This window comes from Bos grunniens, chromosome 5, assembly GCF_055505025.1.
Source record: "Bos grunniens cultivar Pamir isolate PY7600 chromosome 5, Bosgru_T2T1.0, whole genome shotgun sequence".
Lineage (NCBI taxonomy): Eukaryota > Metazoa > Chordata > Mammalia > Artiodactyla > Bovidae > Bos > Bos grunniens.
This window is the reverse complement of record NC_141169.1, coordinates 111,080,839-111,092,942: the sequence shown is the minus strand read 5'-3', so window position 1 is coordinate 111,092,942 and position 12,104 is coordinate 111,080,839. Positions and strand designations below refer to the sequence as shown.

The following is a 12,104-nucleotide window of genomic DNA, read 5'->3' as shown; positions in this document are numbered from 1 at the left end:
GGGTATCCAGCTGCACCCCGCTTCACCAGGTATGGACCTGTAATCTTCCTCTCCTGCTGTCTGAGAAACAGGACAGCTGGGTGGGGGGTAGGAGGCGGGGTGAGACAGGCTGGCACGCAATAAGAGGTCTTAAGTGAAGCAACACCGGCCAGTGTCACCCCCCCACTGACAGAACCGTCACCTGCCTTCTCCTCTGCCAGCTGCCCATTCCGACACCTGAGACAGAGGTTGGGGGTCCCAGGTGGGCCCAGTTTTCGCCCAAGGGACACGTTGTGACCCTCCCCACCTACCTCCACTGGCTTTCCCGGCCTGACCACCCCCACTCCTACACCTTCCCAGGATGGGCCTGGGGGCAGCCAGCAGCGCAGGGAGCTGGGGTGGGGGGGCCTGGCAGAGGAGCCCAGAGTGTTGGGGATGAAGGAAAGCGCTGGAGGCTCCACCTTCTGCCCTTCCCTCCCTCCCCTCCCCCTCCCCCTCTCCCCCCTCCTTCCTTCCCCAGCCCTCGGCAGCAGCTCAGCGCTCAGTCAGTCTCAGGCTGTCCGGCCAGGGTGGTTGGTGGTGAGGATTCAGGCTCCGTCCTGACAAGGCCCGTGGCCTGAGGCTCGGGGGCCCCCAGCCCCTCCCAACCAGCCCACCAGCGTCCCCCACCCCCAGCTCCCGAGCTGGACCGCACACCTTGGGACACGGTTTTCCACTTCCTCAGGACGAGCCCTAGACTGGAGGAGAGGTCCGAGGAGGTGAGTGAGTGCGCAGCCCGCTCCTCCCTTCCCGGGGCCCAGGCCTGGGACCCTGCGGTGGGGTGTGGGGGGGCGTGGGGCTGAGAGAAGCTGACACCCGCGTCTGCCCCCAGCCCAGTTCCTCTTCTAGTCCCCCGTCGGGGGGCAGGCGGAAGGGAAGAAGGAAAGGTGAGCGAAAAGGTGGGAAATTCCAGGAGCCAGGATTAGAGCAGAAGAAAGAGTCCGTTTTTCTTCCTTTCCATCAACAAACCTCCACCCAAGAGGAGGTTTAAAAAAAAAAAAAAACCCGAACCCACCCACAGCAAGAGGCGGTTGGAACCAGGTGGGGGGAGACATGGAGGCGGGAGCTAAGAGGCCGACCGGGTCTGGCATGTGCGCGGGCCCCAGGGCTGCGGTGGGTTTAGGGGCAGCCTGCCGGCCCCACCTTGGGACTGTGCCTGAGTCGCGTGCCGGGCCGCCGTCGGGGCTGCGCGCAGGCCGCCCATCGCGCCCTCCTTCCCGTCGTCCAGGTGAGCGTTGGACTCTTCGCCAGGAACCCGGCGGCGGGCCCCGGGGAGGCGGCCGAGGCGGCGGCGGCGGCGGCCGGGGGCGACATGGCAGAGGAGCAGGACCTGTCCGAGGTGGAGCTGAGCCCCGTGGGCTCTGAGGAGCCGCGCTGCCTGTCCCCGGGGAGCGCGCCCTCGCTGGGGCCCGACGGCGGCGGCGGCGGCGGCGGCGGCTCGGGCCTGCGAGCTAGCCCGGGGCCCGGCGAGCTGGGCAAGGTCAAGAAGGAACAGCAGGACGGCGAGGCAGACGATGATAAGTTCCCCGTGTGCATCCGCGAGGCCGTCAGCCAGGTGCTCAGCGGCTACGACTGGACTCTGGTGCCCATGCCGGTGCGCGTCAACGGCGCCAGCAAGAGCAAGCCGCACGTCAAGCGGCCCATGAACGCCTTCATGGTGTGGGCGCAGGCGGCGCGCAGGAAGCTGGCCGACCAGTACCCGCACCTGCACAACGCCGAGCTCAGCAAGACGCTGGGCAAGCTCTGGAGGTGAGCGCCCCCGACCCGCCTCCGGAGAGCTCCCGCAGGGCCCTCTACCCGGGCCCTCTACCTGCGGGTGGAATGGGGCGAGGCGCTCACGGCCTGGGCCCTTCTCCTGGGGCAGCCGCCTCCTCGATGGGACTGGACGGCCAGCTGAGGGCATCGGGCCCACCCTTCCCCCGTACCCCTTTGGGGTTGCGCTCGCGCCGGTCTCCAGCGGCCTAGGCCCCGCTCCCCAGCCCGGGCAGTGGGCTGGAAGGCGCCCCCTCGCGGTTGGAATTCTGCCGGTGGCAGGAGCTGGGGCCTGGGCTTCTGGGCGGGGTGGGCGAGAGTGAAGGTGGAAGGGAGGGAAGGCTGGTGGAGGTATCCACACCATAGTCGTCCACTAACCCCATTTCCGCAGGTGCCACTCAAGGGTGCCGCTGCCCCAGGGTCAAGGGGGATGCGAGGGAAACGTCTGTGAAAGAACTGAAGGCCTGGCTGGAGAGGCAGGGAAACTGAGGCAGCCAGGTGGAGAACTGCAAGGCTGAGATGGGGGCAGACAAGGAATTCAGGTCCGGGTCTTTGAAAGGGTGAGGGATGGAGGCCAAGCCGACTGCTGCAGGTCCCTGTCCTACCCCAGCCTCCTCCTCTGCACCCTTCTGAGCACCCCTCCTTCAGACCCAGGGCTTCTTCATCCCCCCCAGGGAAGGGGACGCGTGGAGAGGAGACTCCCCCTCCCACTGGGTCCCAGAGCTGCCAGGCTGGTCTCTTCCCCTCCCTCCCTCTCCCAGTCCAGGCGCCATCTTCCTTTCCAGGGCCCCACCCAGGATTGAGTAACCTCCTACCCCTCCAGCCCTGGAGCTGAGAGCCCTGGCCAGGAGGAAAGGCTGGCCCCTTTCCTACCCAGGGTCCCTCAGAGTCCCATGTTCTCTGGAAGCAGCTCAAACTTTGGGGGAAAAACATGCCCCTGAGAAGGAAGTCGGCCTCACCTCTGGTCTGGGGTTTAGGCTGCTCCCTTTTGAATATGTTGTTGACCAGGGCAACGGCACCCCCCACCCCCCAAGAAGTCCTGGGCAGCTCAGAAAGAGAACAGGGGCTCCAGAAGGTGAGAGTCTGCAGAGGTTACCTGATTCCCCACTAGATTGTCCATGAGATAGGCCCAGGAAGGCAGAGGGACCGCCCAGGCCATGTAACAGCTGGTGGCGGAGCCAGGGCCAGAACCAGGTCTCCTGACACTTCGGCCAGTAGTCTTCCCACACACTATCCTTGGTGACAGAAGTGGGTCACCCCTCCCCTCTAAGACACGATCAGGAGGTTGTGGGATGAGGGCAGAGGAGAGCAGGAACGAGGAGCATCCAAGCCGCAGAAAGTGTCAGGGGAGCCTGCCACCCCTCCCCTTGCCAGCCCCAACACAGTGGAGCTTGGCCTAGAAGGCCAAAGGCTTAAGGTGGTGGAAGGGGCAGGAAAGCCCCCAAGAGACCGAGAGGAATTCGCACCCAGTCCCCTGGGCCTGCTAAAGGCCTGGTGCTTCTTCCCCTCCCCCCTCAGCACTCAGCTCACCCCAGCAGGCCCTGGGCTCAGTGGTCAAACTGCTGCATGGGCTCAGAGGGGCTAGCCTTGCCCAGGATCAGAGGTTGAAGCCAGCTCCTCTGCCCAAGGTCCATCCACATCGTGGCAGGGTTTAGCCCAAGCCAGGACCCTTGGTGCCATGGGACAGAGACGAGCAAGTGAGAGACAGAGAACCAGGAGGGAGGCAGACAGGCAGACGGAACAGGCCTTAGGGACCATGAGCAGACCACAGTGTAAGCCCAGTAAGAGCATCAAAGCGAGGATGGACCCCCCCCCCCGACCTTTCCCCCACGCTGTTGCCAAGGATTTAAGGTTGGAGCCTCTGTTGTCCCTGTCTGTCCCTGTTCCCCCAGCCCAGAACCCCACGTTGGGCTCCGTCAAAGGGACTTGTTCCTGACCACCCCTCACCTCAGGCTGTGTGCACAGGGGCCCGAGGTGATCCCCAGGGGCCAACCTGAGGGGGTGGGGGGGGCACAACCAGGAAAGCAGGCACTGCTTACTCAGGACCCAACCCAGCAGTGGGAGGGTGACCAGACAGTGACAAGGATCAAAGGCTGTGCCAACAGGGAGTGGGCTACATGGATTCTGGGTGGGGACCCTGGAGACCTCTGGACTGGGTTAAGCTAGCCCGCCTCTCCAGGGGCTTCTCCTGAAATCTGTGCGCCCCGCCCCTCCACTGTCTCATGAATCTCAGGCTGTCAAGAAGGGGGATGGATGGCTAGCTGGGCAGAACTGGCAATCAGAGGCCCTATACCTGAAAAGAGAAAGACATGCAGATTGTGTGGGACACTGGAAGGGGGTCAGTCAGACACACCAGCGTCCAGGCCCTGGCTCGCAAGTGGCTAGGGGAGTGTGCCAACTGCTAACCTTCAACTGCTGACCTTCAGTGCCTGGCCAGGAAAGGCCTGTTAGATGTTGATCTCATGGTGCTGGGGGGGTGGTGTATTGATTGACCCGCCTGGGGAGAATAATTAGAGCCAAGAGACAGGAAAGGTGGGGTCACAGGCTGGAACCTCCCCAGACCCTTAGGTGAGCCCCCATGGGAGCAGGTGGAGTGGAGCCAGTGTGCCCTACTGTGGAAGCCCCCCCCCCAACTGGGGATTCCAGTTTGGGTGGGGAGCCAGCCCACCCCTTGCCCCTCCCTGTTCCAGACCTTGGAGACCCAGAGGTGAAGACCAAACAAGGTTTATAGTTAGAGCTGTGGTGACCGAGGGCTAGCGCTGGAGTCAAGATGAAATTTGGGATTGGGTTTCTGTGGTGGGAGAGGACGGGTTTGGGGTCAGGAAAGAGCCTGAACAGAGCTGAAGCTGAAGGTCTGGGTGCGGCTAGGGTTGGGTTTGGGGGTGAGGTTGGTGTTGGGCTTAAGTTAGGACTGGGGTTGGGGCTGGCAGACCCCACCCCCACCCCCCCAGGTAGGTTTCTCTCCAAGTTAGGGTGCTGCTGGGAACTAGCGCTGGGAGGTGCCGACGGGTACAAGTTGGAGTCTTCCCTCTCGTCTAGCCTGTGCCCTGGCTCGCGCTCCGTGCCGCCTGCCATTTTCTTTCGGATTCACATCCGCTTGCCAGTGAGCAGAGGGCACAGGGAAGGTTTGGGGTGGGAGAGGGAGTGCAGGGTCCCCTGCCATCCTAGGAGCCTCTGTGCCAGGGCCATGGCTGGTTGAGGCACCCCCACGTGCCACCTCCCCTCCTCACCAGGCACCCACCTTTGGGCCTGCCCCACCTATGCTGGGCTGGCTAGGGGCGGGAGAGAGGGCGCAGCTTGGGTAAGAAGGGCTGCATCCCACTCCCAGCCCCTGGTGGTCTGGGGTCCCCATCCCATCACTCAGCTAGAGGGGCCCTTGGAGAGAGCTGGGCTGGGCTGGGCTGGGCCGTGGCCCGGGGGGAGGGCAGCCGAGCAGGCTAAGCTGGAGAGGAATGCCGCTGCCCGCTAGGAGGTGCCTGGTATGACCACCCCCTCCCATCCTGGGCAGGGAGGGCCCCGCCTTCTCCTGACTGGGTGAAGAGGGCGCCCACGGGAGAGGGGGGTGTAGGGGGCAGCTGGAGAGAGAGGCCCTTTGGGCTAAAGGACAGAGCTGCTTCTGGAGAGGCCCTTATGTCTGGGGATCTGGGAATCTGTTTCTTCCCCCTGAGGCCCTCTTCGAGGCATCCTTCCTGCCTTCCTCACCAGGGGCAGCCCAGCCCTGAACTTCCCTGCGGCCCCAGCCCTGGCTGGAGTCGGGTGGGTGGGCATATGGTCTGCAGGGGCTGCGTTCCACTGGCTGGGCTCAGACTGGAAGAGGGTCTGAATGCCCCCATCTAGGGTCTCGGAAGACAGGAGCTTCCTTTACCTTCTTTCACTCCCTCAACAAGGAGATACGATCTCCCCTTGAGGTGGGGGTCCGTACGTAGTGAGGGGCACACGCATCCTGCCCCCCCTCAGCCCCACCATGCTGGAATTCACAAAAATGACTCCAGAGTTGAAGGGTTCCACCGCAGGTCCTCTTGCCCACCACCTCACAGGCAGCGTTAGAATTGTACCTGTTTCTCGAGGTGCTGCCCCCCACCTCCCCCAATCCCCAGGTCCCATGCACAGGGCTTCACAGCCATTATCCTGGCCACTCCCACACTTGGAAGTAGGTATTATCCTCGTTCTATAGGTGAAGAAACTAAAGCTCAGAGAAGTGACTTGCCCACGGTCACACAGCTAGGAAGTAAGAGACACTGGGCTCTTCCCCCTCACCTTGCCGCTTCTGTTTGCCCATCTTCAGTCCCAGGGAGCTCACCCGCTAACGAGGCATCCAGCTCCACTTGCAGACAGCTTTGAAGAAAGAGTTTTTGGTGGCTCAGACGGTAAAGTGTCTGCCTACAATGCGGGAGACCCAGGTTCAATCCCTGGTTCAATCTCTGGGTCGGGAAGATCTCCTGGAGAAGGCAATGGCAACCCACTCCAGTACTCTTGCCTGGAAAATCCCGTGGACGGAGGAACCTCGTAGGCTACAGCCCATGGGGTCGCAAAGAGTCGGACACGACTGAGCGACTTCACTTTCACTTTTCAAACTGAAGGAAGCTCTATTGTAAGCTCTATTCCAACCCCATCCTCAGGGACTGCCCAGAGCGGCAGGCTGGTTCTTCTCTCACACCCCAGCCCCTGAGAGGTTTGGGGGCAGAGATGGCTGCCCTCGGAGGCTGTGGTGCTTTAAGCTCACATCCTCCAGTCCCTAGACCAGGCAGCACAACTCCCACCCGGGACCCTGCCCGCCAGGCTCCCCCAGCCCCGAGGCCTCGTTTCTTCCAGGGCAGGCGCTCACAGTGGCCCCTCTGCTGTCTCCCTCACCCCAACCACCCCACCCCAGGCTGCTGAACGAGAGCGACAAGCGCCCCTTCATTGAGGAGGCCGAGCGGCTGCGGATGCAGCACAAGAAGGACCACCCAGATTACAAGTACCAGCCGCGGAGACGGAAGAACGGGAAGGCGGCCCAGGGAGAGTCGGAGTGCCCAGGCGGGGAGGCTGAGCAGGGCGGCGCGGCCGCCATTCAGGCCCACTACAAGAGCGCCCACCTGGACCACCGGCACCCGGGCGAGGGCTCCCCGATGTCAGACGGAAACCCTGAGCACCCCTCAGGTGAGCCTGGGGCTGGGAGCTCAGGTGGGAGGAGGCTGTGGGCAGTGGGGAGAGGCAAAGGGTGGGAGGACCTGAGACCCGAGGCTAAGGGAAGGGCTGGCCGGGCTGAGTCGTGGCCCAGCTGGGCTGCAGGGGCCCAGTGGCAGTTCAGAGGGGGTTCAGGGGTCAGGGGAGGCGGCTGGGCAAGAGGGCTGTGGCCAGGACTGCTTGGAGGGGCACTGGTTCGGGGTGAAGAGACCCGTGAAGGAGGCCAGTGGGTCAGTTACACCAGAGAAAGGTGGGACAGGACGATTCTGAGAAACAGGAGGGCAGACGGAGGACAGCGCCTTGCCTCTCCCCCAGCCTGACGGGGGAGACACGGCAGGTGACATTGAGCACATGGCCTGGAGGAGCCAGACGCGGGGCATCCTGTTTCGTTCTTATTGGTGATGAGCGCTGCTGCTGCTGCTAAGTCACTTCAGTCGTGTCCGACTCTGTGTGACCCCATAGACGTCAGCCCACCAGGCTCCCCAGTCCCTGGGATTCTCCAGGCAAGAACACTGGAGTGGGCTGCCATTTCCTTCTCCAATGCATGAAAGTGAAAAAGTGAAAGTGAAGTCGCTCAGTCGTGTCCGACTCTTAGCAACCCCGTGGACTGCAGCCCACCAGGCTCCTCCATCCATGGGACTTTCCAGGCAAGAGTACTGGAGTGGGGTGCCATTGCCTTCTCCGGGTGATGAGCGCAGCTACCGTTAATTGAGCACTTACCGTGTGCCGGGCTCTGGGCTACTTGCTTGGTGTGCGTTAGTGCATTCAATCTGTCTCAACTGTGACGCGGCAGCCGCACTGCCTGCACTCAGACCTCAGCTGTGTGGCAGATCACCCTCATGCTACAGAGCAGACTCTACAGAAAACTGAGGGTAACTTGCCACGTAGCTGAGGGCTCCAGGGCCTCCGCTGGCGCCATAGCTACATCCCTTGTGCTTGTAGCGTACAGGACACCGTGCCTGGGGCCAGGCACATGGCCCGTGTCAGTGAGCAGAGCTCTGCCTTCAGAAGACACACTCCAAGTCCTTAGTGCCAGACCTGGAAGCAGACACCAGGCGTCCAAACGAGACGCCACGGTCCCTGGAGCCTCCTGTCGCCTCCCATGGTCCCTGGTCCCTCAGGAGCCCACATTCTATAGAGGGATGAGCAGTGATGAAAACATGTGAATTAAGTACAGGAAGAATCAAGGGCATGACCTCTGGGGAGGAGTCACCCCCCTGTCCCCCCAGTCAGTCTCCAAAAATATCCAGCTGCCCACCAGACTCTGGTCAAGGAAAGCTTCCAGAAGGAGGCCATGTCCTCAACTGCTTGGTATCATCTCTATTTTACTGATAAGGAAACTGATAAGGGAAGATAGGGGGTCTGCCCAGGGTCACACAGTGACAGAGCGAGAATTACTCAAAGTCCAGACGCCTTGGCCAGCATAGGACTCAGCACTGCCTCTGGTCTGATGGAGGCGGCACAGGCCTGCCCTCAAGGAGCACGTGGCTTGCTAGACCATGAACACGTTCTCTGTCCGACGGGATCCCCCGTCCAGTCATCCCTCCCTCACACTGCTTCGGAGACTCAGGGGTATACACACACCAAGACCCTGGACCGTGCACAGAGCCAGCTCACTCTATTACTGTGGGCCTGGCTTTCTCTTCCCCATAAACAGCCCCGCTACTCCTCCTCCCCAAGCCCTTCCCCACGTCCCCAGGGCAGGGCGAGCGCTTCCTCCGCTGGTCTCCTGAGCCCTTCACCCATCCCTCACCACAGCACCTGTGATACTGCCCTCCAGCCCTGGGTGGATCCCTGGACCCCCCACCCCAAGACCAGGAGCTTGTGCAGACAGGAACCGTGTGACTTGTTTGTATTCCCCTATGCCTGGCAACCGTGTCTGGCACTTAGCGGTGCCCCCTAAGTGTTTGCTGAATGGACCTGGGAAAGGGCAAACGGGCAGACACAGGAACAGGGTAGCACAGGTCACTCGTGTCTGTACTTTCCTGGAAGGGCAGGGAGAAGGCAACTGGAGGAGATTGGGCCTCGCCGTGCGTGATGGGAGCTGAGAGCGTGGTCGGGAGCGCCGGGTGGGAGGGAAGGTTTCCTTGAATAAAGGGCACTTGAGGTGGCCTTGGGCGGAGGGATGGGGTGGGAGGTGACACATCGCCATTCGGGGCCCGGGGTGGCGGAGGTGTTCAGATGAGCCAGCCAAAGTGATAAGGGCTTGAGAGGTGAGCAAGGCGGGCAACCAGCAGAGGCCGAGTGTGCTTAAGAGAGAGCGGGCAAGCCGGGGCCTATGGGCCAGACCCCATCGGGCTGCACAGCTGAGGAGCGCAGGAGGGCAGCCGACTTCAGCTGGTATGAGGAAGAACCTTCCAATGGGGACAATGGAAACTCTGGGAGGGGGCGGGGGTGAGAGAGGGGAGTCCTATCCTGGTAGGAGAAAAGACTCATTCCTAGGACTGAGGAATTTTGTAAATGACTGGACATCAACCCAAGATCATTACATAGCCAAACACCACCGCAGGCCACCCCGAACACATTAAAACATACAAGGCCATGCCGTGATGGATCCTCAGCCTCCCAGAGGCATTGCATCTGAAAAGTGAACCATCAGCCGCTGACCTCCGTTCCTGCTTCCTCTCTCTCTCTCTCTGTGTCTCCCTTCTCCCTCTAGGCCAGAGCCATGGCCCACCCACCCCTCCGACCACCCCAAAGACAGAGCTGCAGTCGGGCAAGGCAGACCCCAAACGGGATGGGCGCTCCCTGGGGGAGGGCGGGAAGCCTCACATCGACTTCGGCAACGTGGACATCGGCGAGATCAGCCATGAGGTAATGTCCAACATGGAGACCTTCGACGTGGCCGAGTTGGACCAGTACCTGCCACCCAACGGGCACCCGGGCCACGTGGGCGGCTACTCGGCGGCCGGCTATGGCCTGGGCAGCGCCCTGGCTGTGGCCAGCGGACACTCTGCCTGGATCTCCAAGCCTCCAGGCGTGGCTCTGCCCACGGTCTCGCCGCCTGGCGTGGACGCCAAAGCCCAGGTGAAGACGGAGACGGCGGGGCCCCAGGGGCCCCCGCACTACACCGACCAGCCGTCCACCTCGCAGATCGCCTACACCTCCCTCAGTCTGCCCCACTACGGCTCCGCCTTCCCCTCCATCTCCCGCCCCCAGTTTGACTACTCTGACCATCAGCCCTCAGGACCCTATTATGGCCACTCGGGCCAGACCTCCGGCCTCTACTCGGCCTTCTCCTACATGGGGCCCTCGCAGCGGCCCCTCTACACGGCCATCTCTGACCCCAGCCCCTCAGGGCCCCAGTCCCATAGCCCCACACACTGGGAGCAGCCGGTATATACGACGCTGTCCCGGCCATAGAGGGGGGCCCCCCACCCCCGTCACCACCCGTCTTGCCCTGCCCCTTCCCCCAGCCCTCTCGCCCTGTTCCTCGCCCATCTCAGGCCCGGTGGCGGCAGAGGAGGAGGCTGCAGAGGCTGACAGCTGAGGGGAAGGCCTTCTGTCTGGCTCACTGCCTTTGATGACCCCACCCCGCCCTACCCAGGCTCCGGCCCAGGCACAGCCCTGGGCTACTCGGCTGGGCAGAGGAGAAGGAGGTAGCTTGTTGCCCCTAAACTGAAAAATGAGGGGCTGTACCTTCCCCCCCAGGAATGACCCTCGATCCCAGGATCTGAGCAGGCCCCGCCTACCCTCCTCTGGGAGGGTGAAGCACCCAGGGTCGGTCGGATGGGAATCGGAGGCCTGGCCACCCCTGTGCCTGTGTTTCCTCTTCCGCAAGGAATAGGGGGTCTGACCTAACCTGTGCACCCAGGCCACGTGTCTTAAGAGCGCGGCAACCAGAAACCTGCGTCAGGGACTACTGGGGCTCCGTCTGCCCCTGGGTGCGGGGCGCTGAGGACAGCTTTGAACCTCCTCAAGGGAGTGAGGGTGGGATGGGAGCTCAGAGGGAGGTCTCCTCAACCCTTCAGTGCCTCCTGTCCTCCTGAACACAGGAAGGAATTGGCACAGAGGTCCTCAGATCCATTTCGGTGCCAATAACCTCGTTCTTTGTCTAATGGAGCAAAAGGGCCCAGGTCTCACTCCAGGACAACCTCCCTACTTTGAGGCACACCCAGGACGTGAGGAGGCCGGGACCCCAGGAAAGGATTCGGAGACAATTCACAGAGCCTTCCTCCTGGCTCCCACCAGCCCCCGCCCCCCAACCTCCCCAGGCTCTGTGGTCCTTGCGCTCTCAGCCCCAGCTCCTTGGGCTTCCCAGGGAGTTAGAGCTGCTCAGGCCCAAACCCTTGGCTCCAGGAGGGGACCCAGGGCCCAGCACCCTGGTTGCTGGCAGCAGGCTGAAGACACTAAACTCCTGACATGTACATGCTGCCCTGGCCTTTCGCCCTTTGCCTCCCAGTGGTATTTGAATAAAGTATGTAGCTCTCTTCTGCCCCCATTTTCCTATTCTGCAGCCCTCCGCCCCCAAGTCCACATGTAACTCATTACTGCCCCCCTCTTATTTATCTCAGTAGCTCCCTCTGCCCCCCCTCCCCTCTGCTAGGTACTCCAGCCCCTATTAACTCTGCATTAAGCATTCCACATAATAAAATTAAAGGTTCCGGTTACCTGCTTGGTGGGCCTGACCTGGTCTCTTATCCCTGCACCTCTGCTTCCTCAAATGCTTTCTGGAAGTAGCTAGAGGGTAGAATGCAAAGGACAGATAATCCACGGTCCCCTATCTCACCCAGTGCAGTAGCTCAGGACAGCCGGCATCACAGTGGGGTCAGCGGGTGCTCAGAACTGAGGCCTCAGGCCGGAGCTGTGCCCCCAGCCCAGCTGTGTCCACACTGCAGGTGGGCCACTTGCTGACTCAGGTGGGACTCCGCCTGAGTGCCTTCCAAGCAGCCCATTCTCGCCCAGCAGAGAAGGGGCCTTGCAAAGACTTCAAGGAGCAAGTATGTGAAAGGTAGATCAGGTCTGTCTTGCTGTCTGCAGTCAGTAGGCCTGGTCCTTTAGGACGGGTGAGTGGGCCTTCTCTCACTGGACCTTCCACTTGCCACCTCCCCCAGCAACACACACACAACACAGGTCCACACCAGGATCTAGCAGCTGCCCATGTCTAAGTATAAACTAGGATGGCAGACATAGCCACCTAATCCTTTGGGGCTTCCTCCCCAAAAGCT

At 61.9% G+C, this 12,104-nt stretch overlaps 1 protein-coding gene across 1 annotated transcript; it reads left to right on the top strand.

Moving 5' to 3' along the window:
* Positions 1-519: 519 nt before the first annotated feature.
* On the top strand, positions 520-11,546 carry SOX10 (SRY-box transcription factor 10). The gene is made up of 4 exons (XM_086402767.1): positions 520-737; positions 1,247-1,767; positions 6,641-6,909; positions 9,596-11,546. Exons 2-4 carry the CDS (start codon positions 1,331-1,333, stop codon positions 10,297-10,299), a joined length of 1,410 nt encoding a protein of 469 aa, XP_086258893.1. The 5' UTR covers positions 520-737; positions 1,247-1,330; the 3' UTR covers positions 10,300-11,546.
* Positions 11,547-12,104: the final 558 nt, after the last annotated feature.